Consider the following 22869-nt stretch of genomic DNA (forward strand, 5'->3'; position numbering starts at 1 on the left):
GGGAGAAAGCTTCACATGCTTCCCTTGAATTCTTAAACTTCTTGAGCTAAAAAGAAATAGTATATTTTATATCCCTAACAACCGTCATATTTATATGTGTGTGGGGTGTATGTATACTAGCAGGGTGGCCGTCGTTGCCTGGTCATAAAATACACATGTATAATATTTTAGTTCATGCAGAGTTCTTATTTATTATTATCGATCTAATTCCAATGTATATTAATGGTTTCAAAGATGTAAAAAAGACAAATTATAATTAGGGTACCATCCGCAAATTTCGAACCCAGAATGTTTAGCGCTCCAACCTCAGTCGCTATTTATCTCGTTACTGTTTGAGCTACTGACAGATGGATACGAAAGGTAATAAATTCTGCGACTTTTAGCCATGAATATTTTCTTATGCGCATGTGTAATGGTAGCTGATGTAGAAATATTTTATTCTACTTACCGAAATATTTGGTTTCGAGTTCGACCACGTAGCAGCACGTTTTTTTTTTTCTGGCTAAAAAACAAATCGAAAATAGGCTACAAGTACAACTATCCTATATATCCAGTTTTAAAGGAGTTTGGTAGAGATTTTTCGCACATACACCGATAAGATAACACACACAGATATATATATATATATATATATATATATATATATATATATATATATATACACACATTATGGTAGTGTATATATATCAATAAGAATTTAAGCCATGCGAATTGACTCAAATATTAAGCATATATTTTTGTAACGTTTTAAATCTTTACTATATATTGGATCCAACATAGTATAATAATAAATACGAAATCTGCATTAATCAAAACATCATATTTAATCATATTTTGCGACCGGGAAATTCCGGCCAACCTCCTAGAATATATTAGTACTGAAAGTGATATTTTAATTGAAGAAGTTTTCTCTTCTCAGTCAGTAAAGAATAAACCTCTTCAGCCTAAGATAGGTTTATTTTTTGGCCCCAGCTCATAGTGTCCCTTTTGGGTGAACTGTATTTTCTCTACATTACCGAATGTCATTGTGCCTAACTCTGCCATTTTGGGGACAAAATCACATAAACACGATTGAAATGCATTAAAAGTCTCTTATGGTCACGCTTGGATTCACATCGACAAATCTGACTAAATTTCATTTACAACGAAGTAAGGTATAACATGCTATATATATAACATTTAAAAAAACGTGTTTTGTACAGACGACTTTCTTGTTGCAGGGAAAATGAAACTAAACTGACTGAAGAGGCAACTATACTTTGTCAGCTTATGTTAAATAAACTTTGACTTCCGAGCAAGAGTAGACGCTGAAAAAGTACTCAATATGAAAACGCTTACGATATTCCTTACGACGACACTGCATCTATGCTATATGTTTGCAAGCAGCACTGGTGCGGTTATTATAAATGAAATATCCGAAAGAAATTCTCCTGAGATAAAAGAGATGGTAGATCAAGGTAAGAAACGATATTTTCTCAGTTTCTCCTAACGCCTACTTTGTTTTTACCGTGTAAAACCAAGAGAGGTTATACTATTTAATTAGGTTGGACTGCCTTTCTCTCGTTTGTCATTTTTTACGATATTTCAGTCGTTAAAAACTCCGGTCTGTTCAAACTTTTTTTTTTTACATAAGGGTCACCAATTATCAGGTCATTCGAAGACAAGAGTTAATGAATGTACGGTAGTCAATGGGATAATATCTTAGTAATCGTTAGTAGTCAAAATAAAGCTTCTTTCTTTGAACTACACGCTCATGTAACTCTCTTATGTTTTCCTGGTTATCTGCTGACTACAATATAGTCGTCTTCAAGTCCAACGTAACCAAATTCTTGATGAGCCTCCCCCTCAAATAATACAATTTACCAATTTTTTAATTACACACTATCACTACAATATTATCCCATTTACTACTGTACACTCACTTATCCTCGAGTTGCCTCCGGGTCTTGATAAGTGGTTACCTATTTGTAAATATGATAGACTCCTCCGTGGATGTCGACGTATGACCTTCCATCACTCCAAGGAAGTTGTTTGGAAGGTTTTGTGTAGCACCACACACACTTTTTCGTATAATTACTAACCTTTGTCAGTGCAGATGACTGCCACAGAAAAGACTATACACTGGACCGCAGGGTTTTAAATCAAAATTATTTACCAGATTCATGTTTTAACAAAGACTGGGTGAATCTCTCCCAGTGAATTAATGCGCCCCCAGAACCAATCTGGAAATATCTATGACTTGGCACGGTATATATATAGCGCCTAGCCTTCCCAAATGATCACCAATCATGGGCTTAACTTCAGTGATCTGCCAAGAACCAGAGTGTGTTAACGTGATAGTGTGAATATATATATATATATATATATATATATATATATATATATATATATATATATATATATATATATACATATATATATATATCTGTGTGTGTGGGTGGGTGTAAATCCTAAGGTATCTTAGGTAGAATTACAGCAAAACTTATTTGACAAAGGAGTATCAATAGTTATTAAATGTGGTTTTTCTTCATCCATGGATTTTCAAAGGATGCCCCATCTCATCGGAGATAATGTTATTAACAAAATAGGCGCGTGAAATTATCATCTACCCATTAGCCAAAAATTGAACATTAAAATCGAAATGATGGTGTAAAAAGGATATTCTAATTATATTTTTGGAACAGAAATATTGATTTTTTTATGTTTAAGGTTTCATGTCTATAATTTTCTTCTCATAGTTCATATAAATGTTTATTGTCGCCATGGTTACCTATATTAATAATCGTGATTGTTATTGGCGTCATCGATCTTGAGATTATTATTATTGGTTTGGACGTTCCTGAGTATAATTTCTATTTCTACCGACAGGTGTTTGTCATTTTAGACTTAACAATCAAATTAGTAAATATAATTCTGCATTATATAAGATTTATAATTTTATCTCAAGAATAATGCAATATCACTTTATTCTTGCTCTCAAACACTTCCCGATCATTTTTTCAAGTGTATTTAAACGATTAGTTGACACTTTTCATTACTAAGTGCATTTATATTATTCCTTTTCAATCAACTTTTAGCATATTTAATCTTAATCTATTTTTAAAATATTTAATCTTAATCTAATTTTAACATATTTAATCTTAATCTAATTTTAACATATTTAATCTTAATCTTATTTAAGCATATTTAATCTTAATCTAATTTTAACATATTTAATCTTAATCTAGTTTTAACATATTTAATCTTAATCTAATTTTAACCTATTTAATCTTAATCTTATTTAAGCATATTTAATCTTAATCTAATTTTAACATATTTAATCTTAATCTAATTTTAAAATATTTACTCTTAATCTAATTTTAACATATTTAATCTTAATCTAATTTTAACATATTTAATCTTAATCTAATTTTAACATATTTAATCTTAATCTTATTTAAGAATATTTAATCTTAATCTAATTTTAACATATTTAATCTTAATCTAGTTTTAACATATTTAATCTTAATCTAAATTTAATATATTAAATCTTAACCTAATTTTAACATATTTAATCTTAATCTCATTTTAACATATTTAATCTGAATCTAATTTTTACATATTTAATCTTAATCCAATTTTAACATATTTTACCTACATCTAATATTAGCTTATTTAATCTTAATCTAATTTTAACATATTTAATCTTAATCTAATTTACATATATTTAATCTTAATCTAGTTTTAACATATTTAATCTTAATCTAATTTTTACATATTTAATATTAATCTAATTTAAACATATTTAATCTTAATCTAATTTTAACATATTTACTCTTAATCTAAATTTTACATATTTAATCTTAATCTAATTTTAACATATTTAATCTTAATCTAATTTTAACATATTTACTCTTAATCTAATTTAGACATATTTAATTTTAATCTAATTCTAACATATTTAATATTAATCGAATTTTAACATATTTTACCTTAATGTAATTTTAGCATATTAAATCGTTATCTAATTTTAACATATTTAATATTAATACAATTTTATCATATTTAATCTTAATCTTATTCTTAAATATTTCATCTTAATCTAATTTGTAAATATTCAATCTTAATTTAATTATAACATGTTTAATTTTAATCGTATTATAGCATATTTAATCTAAATCTAATTTTAACATATTTAATCTTAATCTTATTCGTAAATATTTAATCTAAATCTAATTTTAACATATTTAATCTTAATCTAATTTTTAAATATTTCATCTTTATCTAATTTTAACATATATAGTCTTAATCGTATTTTAGCATATTTGATCGTTATCTAATTTTAAAATATTAAATCTTAATCTTATTCGTAAATATTTAATCGTTATCTAATTTTAGCATCTTTAGTCTTAATCTAATTTAAGCATATTTAATCTTAATCTAATTTTAGCATATTTAATCGTTATCTAATTTTAACATATTTAATATTAATCCTATTTTTAAATATTTAATCTTAATCTAATTTTAACATATTTAGTCTTAATCGTATTTTAGCATATTTAATCTTCATCTAATTTTAGCATATTTAATCTTCATCTAATTTTAGCATATTTAATCTTAATCTAATTTAGCATATTTAATCGTTATCTAATTTTAGCATATTTAATCTTAATCTAATTTTAGCATATTTAATCTTAATATAATTTATCATATTTAATCTTAATATAATTTAGCATATTTAATCGTTACATAATTTAAGCATATTTAATCGTTATCTAATTTTAACAATCTTAATCTTATTTTAAAATTTTTAATTTTAATCTAATTTTTACATATTTCATTTTATTCGTAAATATTTAATCTTAATCTAATTTTATCATATTTAATCTTTATATAATTTACCATATTTAATCGTTATCTAATTTTAACCAATTTTATCTTAATCTAATTTTCAAATATTTAATCTTAATCTACTTTTAACATATTTAATCTTAATCTCATATTAAAATATTTAATCTTAATCTAATTTTAACATATTTAATCTTAATCTAATTGTAGCATATTTAATCGTTATCTAATTTTAACATATTTAATTTTATTTTTAAATATTTAATCGTAATCTAATTTTAACATATTTTATCTTAATCTTATTTTTAAATATTTAATCTTAATCTAATTTTTACATATTTAATCTTAATCTTATTTTGAAATATTTAATCTTAATCTAACTTTAACATATGTAATCTGAATCTTATTTTTAAATATTTAATCTTAATCTAATTTTAACATATTTAATCTTAATCTTATTTTTAAATATTTAATATTAATTTAATTTTAACATATTTAATCTTAATCTTTTTTTGAAATATTTAATCTTAATCTAATTTTAACATATTTAATCTTAATCCTATTTTTAAATATTTTATCTTAATCTAACTTTAACATATTTATCGTTATTGGTGCTTGATTCCATATTCACTAAAATAATTACAATTTTAAAAAAGTATTTTTTTCTCAAGTTCAAAAAGTATTTCTTTTTTGGAGAGCAACGGCCATATTTATTTTTGTTTATTTCTTTCACTTGTAAATTCATAGTATGGGTGCAAAATTTATTCAACAACAGGAATGTTAGTGTGTAAGAGAATTGCTTTTACTTGCTTGGTTGAATATAGTGTTTGTCGAAACAAGTCACACATGACGTAAAATCCTGTCAAACTTTAAAGAGCTGACACTGTTTAATGTCTATTACTAGCAGAGAGACGTGACGTTGGCCGGGATTAAATTATGATCGACGAATATTTAACACTCTCGGATTTTATTGTAATCGAAACCCGTGAAATCGTCTATTTCTAAATCAAATCGATTGACTAACTGCTCTAATTGGTGCACCATCGCATTGCATCGGGAGAAAGCTTCACATGCTTCCCTTGAATTCTTAAACTTCTTGAGCTAAAAAGAAATAGTATATTTTATATCCCTAACAACCGTCATATTTATATGTGTGTGGGGTGTATGTATACTAGCAGGGTGGCCGTCGTTGCCTGGTCATAAAATACACATGTATAATATTTTAGTTCATGCAGAGTTCTTATTTATTATTATCGATCTAATTCCAATGTATATTAATGGTTTCAAAGATGTAAAAAAGACAAATTATAATTAGGGTACCATCCGCAAATTTCGAACCCAGAATGTTTAGCGCTCCAACCTCAGTCGCTATTTATCTCGTTACTGTTTGAGCTACTGACAGATGGATACGAAAGGTAATAAATTCTGCGACTTTTAGCCATGAATATTTTCTTATGCGCATGTGTAATGGTAGCTGATGTAGAAATATTTTATTCTACTTACCGAAATATTTGGTTTCGAGTTCGACCACGTAGCAGCACGTTTTTTTTTTCTGGCTAAAAAACAAATCGAAAATAGGCTACAAGTACAACTATCCTATATATCCAGTTTTAAAGGAGTTTGGTAGAGATTTTTCGCACATACACCGATAGGATAACACACACAGATATATATATATATATATATATATATATATATATATATATATACACATTATGGTAGTGTATATATATCAATAAGAATTTAAGCCATGCGAATTGACTCAAATATTAAGCATATATTTTTGTAACGTTTTAAATCTTTACTATATATTGGATCCAACATAGTATAATAATAAATACGAAATCTGCATTAATCAAAACATCATATTTAATCATATTTTGCGACCGGGAAATTCCGGCCAACCTCCTAGAATATATTAGTACTGAAAGTGATATTTTAATTGAAGAAGTTTTCTCTTCTCAGTCAGTAAAGAATAACTCTCTTCGGCCTAAGATAGGTTTATTTTTTGGCCCCAGCTCATAGTGTCCCTTTTGGGTGAACTGTATTTTCTCTACATTACCGAATGTCATTGTGCCTAACTCTGCCATTTTGGGGACAAAATCACATAAACACGATTGAAATGCATTAAAAGTCTCTTATGGTCACGCTTGGATTCACATCGACAAATCTGACTAAATTTCATTTACAACGAAGTAAGGTATAATATGCTATATATATAACATTTAAAAAAACGTGTTTTGTACAGACGACTTCCTTGTTGCAGGGAAAATGAAACTAAACTGACTGAAGAGGCAACTATACTTTGTCAGCTTATGTTAAATAAACTTTGACTTCCGAGCAAGAGTAGACGCTGAAAAAATACTCAATATGAAAACGCTTACGATATTCCTTACGACGACACTGCATCTATGCTATATGTTTGCAAGCAGCACTGGTGCGGTTATTATAAATGAAATATCCGAAAGAAATTCTCCTGAGATAAAAGAGATTGTAGATCAAGGTAAGAAACGATATTTTCTCAGTTTCTCCTAACGCCTACTTTGTTTTTACCGTGCAAAACCAAGAGAGGTTATACTATTTAATTAGGTTGGACTGCCTTTCTCTCGTTTGTCATTTTTTACGATATTTCAGTCGTTAAAAACTCCGGTCTGTTCAAACTTTTTTTTTTACATAAGGGTCACCAATTATCAGGTCATTCGAAGACAAGAGTTAATGAATGTACGGTAGTCAATGGGATAATATCTTAGTAATCGTTAGTAGTCAAAATTTGGTAAATTGGATTACTTAAGGAGACGGTTTATAAGAATTTGTTTACGTTGGACGTGAAGACTACTAAATTGTAGTCAGACGGAAAATAGGCAAACGGATGAGAGTTCCACACTTCTAAGAAAAAAGCTTTGTTTATGAATACTACGTTTTGGTTCAGCACAGATAAAGAGTGTGTGAAATTATTGACAGATACATAGTAATAATGTCTTCCCCTACAGCGAGGAAATTAGACATGCCATACCTGTAATATTCTCTGGTAGAGGCGCCTAAATGGATTAGCAATAAACTACCCTCCTTTCAATGCGAGGAGCAGTGGACATCTTAGAAATTTGCAATCACACGACGTTGTACAGAGAGAAATTTTTAAAAAATTATGCACAAATCAAACATGGCTATATATATATATACTAGCAGAGCGCCTTACATTGCCCGGTTGTAAAATACGCTAAAATATAATATTTTGAATACAGATTCCGTATTTATTATTATATTGAACCCAATATGTAGTAATGATTTTAAAAAGTAAAAAAAAATTGAGACGTGCGCCACCACAAGGAATCGAAACCAAAACATTTAGCTTACGATTTATTTTTTCTTTCGAAGTTAATGCCTGAGGTATAGGGACATATTTTCTGCAAGCCTAACATTTAAACATAAACCAGTAGCAATTCGTTACGAATGCATATTCGTAATACCATCGTTCAACATTCACCTGGCAAATTTCATTTTTTTTGATTTTCAGAGTTTTGCACAGATTTTCCACGGCTAATACCCAAATAAAAAGTTTCACATGATTTCAAATACCCTATATATTAGGTTTCATGTCTGTAGACCAAGAACTGATAGGAAATTTTAAACGATCTATTTAAGCATATATATATATATATATATATATATATATTTAAATAAGGGAGTAGTCACCAACAATGTGTATTTTTTAACATTATTTTATTATTCCGTGTCTTGGTTTTTCATTGAGAATTACGTTTGGATCATTGTAATAATGTTTTTAAGTCATTGAAATCGTTTACGCGCGTTTCAGACGGTCTGTGATGCGTCCTCGTCAGAAATTATTTTCAAATGTGTAAAAATGGCGATTTTCGTAGTTAGTTTGAAGTTTTTCCAAGGCGTGGAGGCTTCTAGGTCTTTATTATACATTGGTATGCTGAATTTTTATTGCTTTTTTTATTTGGCTTGTCCAGGGAGATTTTGACCTCGCTGTAGTCAGTCGCTATCTTTTTCTGCTAATGTGTTTTTTTTCCTTTAGGGTGGGGTAGGGTGTGTGTATGTGTGTGTATGTGTGTGTGTGTTCGTGTGTGTTTATGTGTGTGTGTGTGCGCGCGCGTGTGTGTGTGTTTGCTTTTATTGGTTTGGGAATGTGTATATTGTTTTATAGTATTTTGGGGTTATTTGCTTCCTTAGGAAGGCGGCTGTGGTCCGAGGTCGTTACTAATGTGTATGTGTGGGGAGGGGGGGCTGGCTCTTCTGAAGTAAGGGTAGGGGTGCTTTCATTCTATTTTGATATTTATTTTTTGGATTCTTGGATTTTAGTATTGTGATTTTTCGTTTTAGTCTTATGTTTGTTTAGAAAGAGGGGTGTATTTAAAATAGGGGATTTTTTAATGTTTCTATTTATTTTTCTCCCTATGTGGGTATGGCCAGACCCAGGATCGGTTCCTAGTGTGGGAAAGATTTTGTTCCCTAGAGGGGGGGCATTGGAGGGGGTGTAGGTATGGGAGGGCGATGATAGAAGGGAAGATAGTCGTTTCAGTCATGAGGGGGTTCTCCTCCCCTGACTGAGGAGGGAGCGAGGTGTTGGAACATATATTATACTATGGTACTAGGTGTCTCCTAGTGTTGTTGGTTTCGAGGTTAAGTAAGGTTGGTATTGTTCAGTGTGTTGTATTAGAGATAGGGGTGTTATGTCTGTGTATGGTTGTATGCGCGCACGTGTGTGTGTGTTTTAATGTGTCGGTTCTGATTTATGTGTGGGTGTGTATATGTGTATGTGTATGGGTGTGCATGCGAGTGTACCTTGCATTTCATGTTTTTGTGTGATGGTATTAGGTTCTGTTCAGTTCAGGAGTGAATTTGGTGATGAAGTTTTTTTTCCTGTGTAAGATTGTCATTATTCAAAACACGTACACACATGCAGTGGAAACAGCTTCAAAATACTGCCAATCTTACAGGTTGCTTTATATATTTATATATGTATTACAGAAGATTATAACAACTTGGTTTCAAATAAAAAAAAAATGAGAAAAATATGTGATCCTATTTGTTGATCTCCTGAACCTCTGTTGTGTCTGTCTTTTCCGAGATACAGCCACGAATGTAGGCCGAGGAGAGTCCGTAAAAGCTGATGATGTGTTGTTGTTTACGGTGGTGACACCGGGTGTATGTTTGTTGTTCTTATATTTTCGAACACACACACACACACACACACACACACACACACATATATATATATATATATATATATATATATATATATATAGGTGTGTTTGTGTCTAATGGTTAAATAAAATAAGTCGTTCTCCTGAGTGTTTGTTTCATACCAACATTAGACCAACAGTGTGTTGAGCGTAATTGGCTAGGATGACCTTGCTCTTATATGTTAAAAGTTATTTTTCTGTGCTGTTCAAAGAGGTCGACGCAGGACTTACTCGATCTATAAGTAGGGTTTTGTTTATTGCTAATCACCTAAGAAGCTCTAGCGAGTGAATATCGGCAGGCTACTTATGCATTCTTGGTCAGATATTTTGCTCCTTCAAATAACAAAGAGCCTGGATCAAATTAAGAAATAGGCTCGGCAAGCACTAATATCGATATGTTAGACGTGTTACTATTTGAGTCTTACTCAAAATCTGCTAAATTGGTTTTATAAATTAGAAATTTATTTACACATATTTAAGTTTTAAAATTATATTTAAAAAAGAAAATTTAAAATCACTGTTGAAAGAGCTAAAACTATAAAAGAACATTAAATAAATTATAATTTCAATTATTATTATTATTATTATTATTATTATTATTATTATTATTATTGGCTCACATGGAGTTTTCACACAAGTAAACAAACGATCTGATCGGTAACCTGTGGTGTTCTCTGGAAGCTGGGTGTCAACAAGCCTCCCCAGCGTCCAGCTCTCTCCACCTCCTTCGATAGCATTTGCAAATGAATATTCGTCATCGCAACAGCCTCTTACCATTGATTTCTCGCTGGAAGTGGCCATTGGTTTATACTGAAATTTGAGTGGCACTAAGCCTCCCCAGGGTCCCAGTTCTCTTCGCGCTTGTCCAGCCGAGGTCTGGCCAGCGCTCTCTCCTCGGTCTTTTAATTCTTCTCTGACCATTCTCGGCTCTCTGGTATCAGTTTTCTATTGGGATGAACGGTGATGAGACAATGGGGGATGCATGATGGGGGTGTAGAACTTGTAGATATGCAGCTTCGGTGTTCTTCATTCTCTGTAACGCTTATTCGTTATATTGTCTTCTTGTATTATTCTCCGCATTCAAGGGGTTTCCTTAATATTTCAGCCGTTTTCATTATCGTTAGCCGTTGTATTTTTGCAGCAATTCCTCTGATTCCGGTTTCTTGCATTCCTTTTTCGAAGTTTTTCGGAATTGTTCTTAGTGCTCCTACTATTATCGGTATTATTTTGATTTTCTTCATCATCCAAATCCCTTTTAACTCTCTGGCTAGCTCTGTGTATTTGCTTCGTTTCTCCTTTTCTTTCATACTCACCCTGTGGTCAGCTGGGACAGCAAAGTCTACGATTTCATAGGATTTTTCTTTCTTGCTAATTATTACGACATCTGGTCTTCTTGCTTAAATGGGTTTGTCCGTCTTTATGTCCATGTCCCATAGGATTTTGTGGTTCTCGTTTTCAAGTGATGTTGCGGTTTTATGCTTGTACCATTTGTCTGTACGCTCAAAATGCAGTTGTTTGCACAATTCTCAGTCCATCGCCCTCCCTACTTGGCCATGCCTGTTTTGTATTCCTTGTAGGCCAGTTTGCTGCATTCACTTACTAAATGATTTATCGTTTCGTCTCTTTGTCCACAGAGTCTGCATTTGCTGTTTTCTTGTGTTTTATCGATCTTTGCTTTGATATGGTTGGTTCTTATCGCGTTATCTTGTGCTGCAGTTATTAGAGATTCAGTTTCTAGATTTATATACCCTTTTCGCATCCATGTCCAGGTGTTTTCATTATTCTCATCTTTTGTCTTTCTTATGAATCTTCCGTGGATTTGTTTCTTTTCCTATTGGCTCACAGGGAGCTTTCACACATGTCATCAAAAGTATCTCCTTAAAAACAACCTGTGGTGTTCTCTAGAAGCATATTTCCAGTACTCCCTACCTCTGCTGATAACATTCGCAAAAATGTTCGCTATCGCAACAGCTGCTTACCATTGATTTTTCGGTGTCAGCAGCTATTGATCTCCACTGAAATTTGAGTGGCAATAAGCCTCCCCAACGTCTCAGTTCTCTCTCCTCGATATTTCCACCTTCCTTGACCATTCTCGACTATCCGGCATCACTCTTTTGGGGGCGGTGATGGAGAAATTAGATGATGGATCAGAGCATGAGGCCATAGAGGACTTGTAGATATGCAGCTTCAATGTTCTTCGTTCCATGTAACGCTTCTTCATGTTTTGTCTCTGAAGCAGTTTCTCTGGCTCGCGCATGTGACTCATGTGTATTAATCTCCTCATTCAAGGGTCTTCCTTAATATTTCAGCTGTTTTTATTATCGTTATTTTTTTTTTTTTTTTTTGCTACCATTAATCTGCTTCCAATTTCTCCCATTCTGTTTTCAAAGTTTTCTTTTCGGAATTGTTCCTAGCTCTCCTACTATTATAGGTACTATTTGATTTTCTTCATCGTCCAAATCCCTTTTAACACTCTGGCTAGCTCTATGTATTCACTCCGTTTCTCTTTTTCTTTGATATTTACCCCGTTGTAAGCTAGGACAGTAAAGTCTGCGATTTGACAAAACCTTTATTTCTTGTTAATTAGTACGACATATTGTATTCTTGCCAGTATGAGTTCATCCGTTTGTACCACTTGTCTGTGCATTCGAGATGCAGTTGTTTGCATAATTCCCAGTGTACTGCCCTCCCTACTTGATCGTGCCTGCATTATTATATTCTTTTTGGGTCAGTTTGCTGCATTCGCGTACTATATTATTTATCCTTTCGTCTATTTGTCCACAGAGTGTGCATTTGCTGTTTTCTTGTGTTTTATCGATCTTTGCTTTGGTGTAGTTGGTTCTGATCGAGTTATCTTGTGCTGCAGTTATTATGAATTCAGTTTCTCAGTTTAGTGTCCTTTTCGCATCCATGTCCATGTGTTCTCGTTATTCTCATCTTTTATCATTCTTATGAATCTTCCCTGTAGTTATTTCTCTTCCTGTTTTTTTTTTCTTTTTATCGTTTTATCCTTCGTCTTTCTGTTTTCGGTTGTATTGATCTTTTCAATGCCTCTTGCTGCCATAATTATCCTTTTAGTATTTTGCATTATGTATTTTTCTAGTTCTTTTTATTGTGTCATTCACCGCACAGTCTTCTATACAAACCAGTTCTCTCTCGCCGTAGAGTCTGTCATTATTATTATTATTATTATTATTATTATTATTATTATTATTATTATTATTATTATTATTAATAATAATAATAATAATAATAATAATAATAATAATAATAATAATATTGTTAGTGCGTGTTCTATACTTTCTCCAGAAGAGTACACATCTCGTCATGACCAAGTTTGTACAAATCTGTACTAGAGATTGTGCCAAAAGTTTGGAATCCAATTGATGGACAAATGGTACAAACGTGACCCTGAAGGTGTAGTGCAAAATGAGGACGTAGGTATTCTCGGGAATTTCATATGAAATAAATATAACAACAACAGCAATAATAATAATAAGAAGAAGAGGAAGAAGAAGGAGAAGAAGATGAAGAATTTTTCAGCTAAGCCCAGGGTGAATATCAAAGAAAAGGAGAAACGGAGCAAATACACAGAGCTAGTCAGAGAGTTGAAAGGAATGTGAAAGATGAAGAAAATCAAAATAATACTTATAATAGTAGGAGCACTAGGAAAAATCCCGGAAAACTTTGAAAAAAGAACGGGGGAAATAGGGATCAGGGGCATGACTGGAAAAATACAACGAACAACAATAATGAAACAGCTGAAATATTAAGGAAAACCCTTGAATGTGGAAGCTAACACATAAGAACCACAAGCATAGACCAGACAAACTGCTACAGAGACAAAACATAAAGCGTTGCATGGAACCAAGAACATTGAAGCTGCATATCTATAAGTTCTCTAACCTCACCCTTATCCCCCATTACCACATCGCTGTCCCCTTCCCCCCAAACAAAATTGAGAACAAATAGCCAAGTAGTCAAGGAGGAAAGACCGATGAGTGAGCCCTGACCAGACCTTCAATGTATGTGCGAAGAGAACTGAGAACTTGGGGAGGCTTGTGGTCATTAAAATTCCAGTAAACACTAATGGCCACTGCCAAGGAGAATTCAATGACAAGCAGCTGTTGCGATAATGCAAATTTATTTGGAAATTATATCGAAAGAGGTGGATAGTACTGGAAAATCTGGGGAGACTTGTTGTCACTCAGCTTCCACGGAACACCACAGGCTGTATTCAATGCGATCTTTGATGACCTGTGTGAAAGCTCCGTGTGAGCCAATAATAATAATCTAATGAACAGCATTGGTTGTTGTCAGTGAGTAATATCTTCTGATGAGGACAAATAATAGAAATATTTTGAGAAATATGCGACCAAAAATAACGATTGAGACTATACAGCAGACGGGAAAGAGCAACCGAAATCTTAAGGAAAACTTTAAATTCGAAAAAAAAAAACATCCAAAAAAAATCGCTCCACTTAACTTAAGAATACTTAATTTGAAATGGAACGAATGAAAATGCATCGATTGAGCACACGAGCCCAAGAAAAGTGAAACTATTAGAAACTACATAATATGACGTCTTTTCCCATAAAATGCGGCAGACATCTCGGCTGGTACTACTTTTAGATGGAAAGAAAGCAATGATCAGAACATACACTTGAAGAGTGTGAGAGTCTAGGAACCTTAGTGATGCTTATTGTCAATGAAATTAGCAAGAATACCAACGGACGTTTTTAGAGAGAAATCAATCCTAGACTGTCAGGATAACGAAAAATGGTTTGCAATTTTAAATTAAAGTGGTGGAGAAAATCTGAGGAGACATGTTTTCACTCAAACTGTGAGTTCATTTTTTTTTAAATTAAACATCAAATGTAGCAGCAAATCCTGGGAGCATCAACCTAAAGAACAATTGGAAATGGCTTATATATCATACGTTACGACCATGTAATCCCTACAGCCACCTACCTTGAAAATGCTGCTGTCAAACCTTACATAATAATATGGAATAAGTCAGAGAGAGTGGCAGCCTTGGTTGAAATGAGTGCCCCTAATGATGGAGGTCTGAACAGAGCTGAAATGGAGAAACAGACCAAATATCAAGGTCTCATGTATGATATGAAAAGAAACTGGAATCTTCGAGAGATATCAATCATAGCAGTTATTACAGGTGGCACAGGGTTTATGAAGAAGAACCTGAAGTCCTACCTAACTAATATTCCTGGTGAACCAAATGCAAAAGAGATCCAGACAATTACGCTTAAGGGAACAACGAGGATACTAAAAAGAGCTCTCGGTTTGTTTCGATAAAAAGCAGGGCAATGTTGGCAGCTGGTTTGGCTGCCCCATACCTAGCGTTACAATCTTTAAAGAAAGAAAAATTTTTAAAAGTTAATACCAACTGTATCAATGCATAAGCAATGCGTAATCACTGATGATAATATATGTAAAAACTCCACCTGAGTGCAGAATACGTTTTCTATATTTTCTAGAAATTTTATTCTTGTTTCAATTTCTTATTTTTACTATAAGTCATCTTGATAATCATTTCGGATCTTTTACAAGTATATTAAAAAGTAATTATAGTTGCATCGTATCAAAATATGTAATATCAAATTATATAATAATATAATAAAAACAGAAAATAGAAAATAGAATTGAGAGAAAATCATATCATTGTTACACGACAGCTACTGCTTCCAATAACAACTGAAACAAAATATAGTTACGATTAAAAAATGTAAGATGGATTTAAATTTGATCGTACATTAAAAATTAAGAATTACCTCATGACCGTTTTAAACAAACAATATTAATCAGCAAAATACACTACTGAAAACTGGATCATTTTATATTTTTAAATAAGTTTCTGTAATATCATGAGAAGCATTTTATATAAAACAATGCACGGTATCACACTCTCCCTCGAAACTAGCGCACAATAAATGTATTTGGTGACCTTATATCCACCACAAAACTGGCTTGGATTCTCTATTTACACAGATGCAGCGGGCAGCACAACTCATAGCTTCTCTATATCTCACAAAATGTTACGTTTCCAACCCGTTTACCTGGCCAGCAAGAACAACACGCATCACTTCGAGATCTGTTTCTGACCACAGTTCCCGATGATTGTATAACTAATGCTGACAGCCCACTTTGGTACACTGATCATGCAGTGATAATGGTCGAAATCGCCCTAAACTCTAGACCAAAAACTGAAGACCAGTGCTCAAAAACAACGAGATATTATAAAAATGCTGACTGGGAAGCCATCAAAGATCTTATCAGAGATGCTCCATGGGGAAATAGTTTTTCTCTTCCTGCTGAACAGTGCGCAAATGAGACCACTGAATGGTTCAAAACGGCAATTGAAGCATATGTTCCTATGCGGAAATTTTATAGCAAGCTCCACTCTCTCCAATGGTTTACTTCTACTTGCGCAGCTGCCATTGCTCAAAGGGAGCATGCATACAGCAGATTTAACCGACATAAGTCCAGTTCAAACATACAGAAGTATATAGTAGCTAAAAGTAACGTTAAGAAAAAAATAGCGACAGCTAAGAGAGAATTTACGGAAACCACTAAAAAACGCATCGAAGCACAGAAAGTAGGAACTCGTGACTTCTGGAAAATCTACAACAGTGTAGTAAATAATGGGCAATCAACAATTCCCCCTCTAACTAACAATCACGAGGTTGTTTGCTCAGTAACCAAGAAAGCTAACATACTTGCCCGTCAGTTTGCCTCAAACACCACACTGGGCCCTCTAACCACCTCCTACCTGACTTTCCTTTGCGGACAGATTCCAGACTAGACGATCTGAAAATCACCTCTGCTCAGGTGCCTGCTATCATAAAAAAAACTTGACACTTCAAAAGCATTTGGACCCGATCTCATCCCAGTTATGCTATTTAAAAAGTGCTCAGCCGAAGTAGCTCCAGTCTTCTCCAAACTCTACAACAAATGCCTTAATGAATCTTATTTTTCAGGTTGTTGGAAATATGCTTCCGTGGTACCAGTATTCAAGAATTCTGGCAATAGAACTGACATCAAATTCTCGCCTCATTAGTCTCCTCCAACTTTTCGCCAAAATATTCGAGACCATAATTAACCGAACCCTATTCCATCACCTTACAGATGCTAAACTTCTGACTGACCAACAATATGGATTTAGACATGCCCGTTCCACCGCAGACATCCTAACTGTAATCTCTGAACTATATACCATTCACTGGACAAAGCGGGAAAGCGGGGGGGAGCAGAGCGGTAGCTCTAAATATATCTAAGGCTTTGGATAGGGTATGGCATGAGTGTCTCCTCAGGAAAATTAGATCATACGGTATTATTGGTAGAATACTTTACATAATTAAATCCTTCTTAGATAATAGAAAAATCCAGGTCCTCAACGGTCGTACATCTAAACAATACCTCTATTGTTCTTAATATTTATAAATGACCTCCCCGACAAAACTGCCTCTGAGATGGGTATATATGCTCATGAGACAACACTCTATAACAGGAACGACAGGAAAACAAATGAACACATATCTAAATGGCAGAAACACTAGCGGATGACCTCCAATCTGTAGTGGAATGGGGACAAAAATGCATGGTCACATTCAATGCCACCAAGACTAAACTGGTTTCCTTCAATAATTACAAGAAACCTTCTCTGCCACTAATAGCAATGATCAATGACTCTTTATCTCAAACATAGTCTTTATCTCAAACATCTTCGCCTAACTTTCACAGGAAACATGAGTTGGAACAATTATATTGAAGGTATTGTCAGGACCGCTGCGAAGGACGTAAGGTCTCTCTCCCGTGCTAGAAAACTACTAACACCCGAAAGTGTCCTGTACCTCTATAAGGCCACCATTCGCCTATGTATGGAGTATTACTGTCACATTTGGGCTGGTGCATCTTCTACTAGTCTCTCGCTCCTAGACAAGGTTCAAAAGACAGTCGCCAATCTGATAGGCCCATTAATTGGCATCTAAGCCTCTGTCCCATTAATGAAATATTGCATCCCTCTGCCTGTTCTACAAGTATTTTAATGGTGAATGCACTGGCGAACTGCAGACGCTGGTGCCCCTAGGACGTAGACACCCTCGACCAACCCGGCAGGCAGCTAAATACCACCCCCACACAGTAGAGATCCCTAGATGTAAAAGACTTTTCTACTCCAGTAGTTTTTCCCAGGACCGTTGGACGCTGCAATTCCATTCCAGGCCCTTGCTTCTCCAAATGTACTGACATGCAGGAGTTCAAGTGTAACGTGAACCGACATCTTGCTGCTCAAATCCCTACATAGTACGCCAGTAGTTGTAGCCCCTGATAGTAGCCCCCTACACCAAAATGGCAATTTGCCTTGTTTGGGGTGAAAATGTAATTTTAAAAAATTCTGCTAATTACCAATAAATGAAAGATAGTATAGGTAGTTTAGTAGTAAGTGAAAGATGAAGTAAGCTAATAGTTTGTTTGTTTGTTTGTTTGGTTTTTTTTTTAACTATTTACGATTATTTTGAATATAGATGTAATGAGATATTGAAGAAAAAATGTCCTCGGCGTGAAATATAATCTGACATATGTTAACATCCATCTGATAAACGAAACCACCTACTAGACATCTGCCCAAGACACATAAAATTTCTAAGGGAAAGCTGACGAAAGTTTATCTATAAGAGTAAAAAGTAAAGAGAAAAGTAATATTTTTATTTTCTTTGTTTTCATTTTAGGAAACCGAGCTTTTGCCCAGCAGTTTCTTGACAACGCAGTGCCAGACATATTATATGAGAAGACCCTGCTAAAAGATCACGCTCTTGTTGAAAGCCTCAAGAAAAATGGTGTTCAATACATGTCCTCCTTGAAAGTTAAAGAAATCGACACCCTGACAGACGAAGAGGGGATATCTAAAACCGTCGTTGATTCCTTCATAAACGACATCGTTGGTATGAATTGTATTTGGGATGCAAACATTTTAAAATGTTGTCAGTCAAAAGTTGCAAGCGAGAGCAGTAAGTTTCGCCTTAAATTCATTTCATTGGAAATTCAACGTTTTAAACCTATTAACACTAAAGCATGTTTTTGCTTTATTAAATCGACTAATACATTCCACAAGTCCCTTAACCTTCGGGGTCGTGGGGACGCTGCATTATTTCATGCAGCGTCTCTTGGGCGGCGAGCATCCCTCTACAAGCTCAACTAATTTACTCAGCTAATATATTATAGAATTGTGAACTTTATATAATACTAGCATGGGTGCCCGGCGTTGCCCTGCTGTTTTGAGCTGTAAGTTGATCAAAAGAAAAAGAGGTAGTAGGAAGGCAGGCTCGAACCCGTACCGCGAAGGAGAAAAAGAACGGGGAAAAACCAGAAATGACGTAGGTGTTAATTAAGGCTAGACAATCGAAAAGAGGGAATGGCTTTCAAAAATATTAGTGAAAAAAGCGACCTCTCCCTGTAGAACAGTGCGCAGTTGAGGGTGGATAAATTAATGTTTTTAGCCAATTTTTCGGTATTTGTCGTCTGAAGGGTCGAGCTTCAAAACAATATTGATCTTGTGAAAATCTGTCGCCTCTGTTGAAAGTTTTAGGCAGACACGCAAACATACATACATATATTTATATATTAGTTGATCAAATTTTCGACCCAAACCGATTAAAAGGCTTGTTCTATCTCTGAAGACCCTTTATGCAATATTTCAAATGTTTAGACCAGAAATTGTCTGAGTAATTTGGTAAAGACTTCAGCAGTCAAATTCTTTTTAACTTTTACCCCTATTATGACACAATAACATTTATTGTTTTGGACTCAAATTAAGTTATTATGTTAGATCCATGTCCAAGGAACATATATCTAAACTTTTAATTCTTTATACCCTACATTGACGGAGAGTTTGGTAGACTTCTCAATGGTCAAATCGTTTAACTTTGACTGGTTAACAGCCAAATTCCTGCACGAAAACAGATTACGAATGTTTTCCCAAATCTCAGTATCCTGTATATCAAATTTCGAGTCTTTAGACTGAAAATTGATAGAGTTATTGCGTAGGGAAACGCACACAAACAGACACACAGAGAAAGACAGACACTTCCAGTTTTATAGATATAGATTGAGTTGTTATTCGGATTTTCATGTTAGACTGTTGTATCTTGGTAAATTTTGTCTCTTATTTATGATGATGTCAACTTGGATTTGCTTCATTCGAAAACTCAAGGTTGCCATGAAAAATAAATTGTTTGCTGTAAAAAGCTGTTTCCCACGTTTATATCTTGCCTTCAAATTTCGTAAAAGAATTGTAATCGGAATCAATCCTGTGACACAAAGCAGAGATAAAAAATATTATTTTTGTCAGAATACACTTATTTATTTTCACTCTACCTAATTCGACACTTCCTAAAGTTAAATTTGTTTCTCAGTGTTGCTCTTTAATGTTGTTTAAATGTGAGGGCAATTTAGAAAACTTTCAAGTATTTAGGTATCTATGGATGAAACACTATGTCAAACGGTGTCTTTATCATTTCCCCAGCTGAAAGCAGAATCGGTAGGTTTTCGTTACAAGTAATTACGAATACTTTCCATTGATTCGAACCTGGTGTTTTGTCCCATGTAATCTTTGTCGACAATATTTAAGTTTGTCATGCAGCACATTGTTTAGCGTTGATTACTCGTTAGCGCCGAGCAATGACGTTCACAAAATATTGGATGACAATTAGTACACTTAGGTCCTAATCCTTTTCGCACTTACCCCGTGGATTGTAACGTTGTCCGGGAACGAACATGTTGTAGCCTCAGTCACAAAACTGACAAAGAATAGAAAAGAACTTCAACTTTCTTTTTTTTTACTGTACAAAAACATTTATTTTCTCATTCTCTCGTTACCGCTGTGACGTTTTTACATGATCGTTTTCTCGAACGTCCAGTCGAACGTCATCGGCGTTTGTAACGTGATCGTTTTCTCCGACGGGCTATCTTCTTTTTATAGACGCCTTGTTCTTCATTCCTCATCGGGGCGTCATTTCGATCACGGCTCGGTAATTGCATGTAGCTGTACGCGCTCTGTTACAGGATGTTTGCTTAGCGTTTTCGCTCCTCGGTCTTTCCCTCCTCCTTGACCATCGTTGACTATTAAGTGTGGTGCAAGTTGTTTTTTTTTGGGGGGGGGTGACTTAAAGTCATAGAGTTATTATTATTATTATTATTATTATTATTATTATTATTATTATTATTATTATTATTGCTAACTACTTGGTTGTAAGTTCGAAATGAGTAATCCAATTTACTTCACTCGCAAAGTTTGGTAACTTTCACATAGGCTTTCCTATACATACCCCACCCCCCTGTAAGTACCGGATTCTAAACACAATCGGTAAAAATAGAAAAGATGTGATAAAAAATAATCATACCACAGTGATTAATACAAATATATTTTTACAATCATAATAATACAACCATAATTACGTTGAGATCCCGATTTCCGTGAAATCACAAAGGTAAAGAGACATATGCCCGGCCAGTACTAAATGCCTGGTTATTTGTGAAGACCATCGGTTTTGAGTAAAAAGACAAAAAAAAAACAAAAAAAAAAAACAACTGTTTAAATTTAGATTAATCAACAATTTAATTGTATACAAAAAACACAGATATTATTTAAGCATAAATCACCGAACGATTGTTGACTTGCCGTAAACCCCCCAAATACGAATATATATAGTATTATTACTTATGTGAACGTGTGTTATTTATATTAATATTTGTTTTGTTTTTTCTTTTCCGTTCATCTTTTTCTCCGAAACTACTCGACTGATTTGTATAGACATTTTTTAGGAAAGGGAGTAGCGAACTAAGTGCCATGATATCTGTTTGATGCATCGTCACGGTTTAATAGGTAATAATAGGGATTAATAGATACAATATAAAAATAACAGGGGTGAGTGAATACATTAGCACCTCTACTCTAATTTTTTTCTTGGGAACTACTGGCCTGATCGGGCTGGACTTTTGTGTGAAACTTTACAATGAAACGGTGCAGCGAAATAAATATTATAGTATCCGTTTATGCATAGTTAAAGAGTAATAGGTATCACTATGGATTTGTATTTAATGCAACATTTAACGCAGATTTAATAATACTCAGCCATTTTGCCTTAAGCACGTCCAGTAAGTAAACTAGTTATACCTTTTACCAGTTTTAAGTCTTGCTCACTTATATTTTTAAAATTATTTCACATTCATTTCACATTTTTTCTTTAATAAATAATAGCATGCCTTTTTGCTGAATTCCTGAATGAGAGAATTATACTGTCTCGTCACATTGGCGGCAAAATATTGTGGACAAAGTTTTTCCGTAAGTATTTGTTTTTTTACTTGTTTTTTTATAAGCCAATCGTACATATTGAGTTATCTAACCAGAGTTTTACTCCATATTAATTAAAGGTATAAAAGTAAGAGGGATTTTCAGACCTAAATCCAAAATATGTACTAAAGGAACTAGAACAGTAATTTTTATTCACAAGGAAACACCTTTATAATTAAAAAAAATATATATATATATCATACAGTAAAACCCCGGGATACGGTAGCCCTAGAATACGTTTTTTGAAGGTTACAATGTGGAATACGACGTTTTTTCTGCGCCCCGATTACGGTATTTGCCTCGCCTTACGGTGTTTTTTTATAACGTTATTAGATTATATACATGTGTATTATATAATTTTTGATTTAAGGGTTCTACTGTAATATAACAGAGCGCATATGAGCGCTTATTAAGATATCAGCAACAGCCGAACCTGGATGGCATACGATTATATAAGCAGTAGTGATGGGA

At 33.5% G+C, this 22869-nt stretch overlaps 1 protein-coding gene across 2 annotated transcripts; it reads left to right on the forward strand.

Annotated features, from left to right (window-relative positions):
* The first annotated feature begins 925 nt into the window (after window positions 1-925).
* LOC145274684 (uncharacterized) lies at window positions 926-22487 on the forward strand. Of its 2 annotated transcripts, none has more exons than XM_080127465.1 (3): window positions 926-1457; window positions 18779-19057; window positions 22306-22487. In XM_080127465.1, exons 1-3 carry the CDS (start codon window positions 1325-1327, stop codon window positions 22470-22472), a joined length of 579 nt encoding a protein of 192 aa, XP_079983591.1. In that variant the 5' UTR covers window positions 926-1324; the 3' UTR covers window positions 22473-22487. The 2 variants fall into 2 exon arrangements, with proteins under 2 accessions (XP_079983591.1, XP_079983590.1); XM_080127464.1 differs by lacking the exon at window positions 926-1457 and adding an exon at window positions 7049-7330.
* Window positions 22488-22869: the final 382 nt, after the last annotated feature.

This window comes from Euprymna scolopes, unplaced genomic scaffold, assembly GCF_053919585.1.
Source record: "Euprymna scolopes isolate OS-2025 unplaced genomic scaffold, ASM5391958v1 sca4, whole genome shotgun sequence".
Classification (NCBI taxonomy): domain Eukaryota; kingdom Metazoa; phylum Mollusca; class Cephalopoda; order Sepiida; family Sepiolidae; genus Euprymna; species Euprymna scolopes.

Coding starts and splice junctions, on each gene's coding strand:
- LOC145274684 (XM_080127465.1), top strand. CDS start 1,325: ATGAAAACGCTTACGATATTCCTTACGACGACACTGCATCTATGCTAT. Junction 1,458..18,778: donor AAAAGAGATGGTAGATCAAG/GTAAGAAACGAT, acceptor TTTTCATTTTAG/GAAACCGAGCTTTTGCCCAG. Junction 19,058..22,305: donor AAAAGTTGCAAGCGAGAGCA/GTAAGTTTCGCC, acceptor AATAAATAATAG/CATGCCTTTTTGCTGAATTC.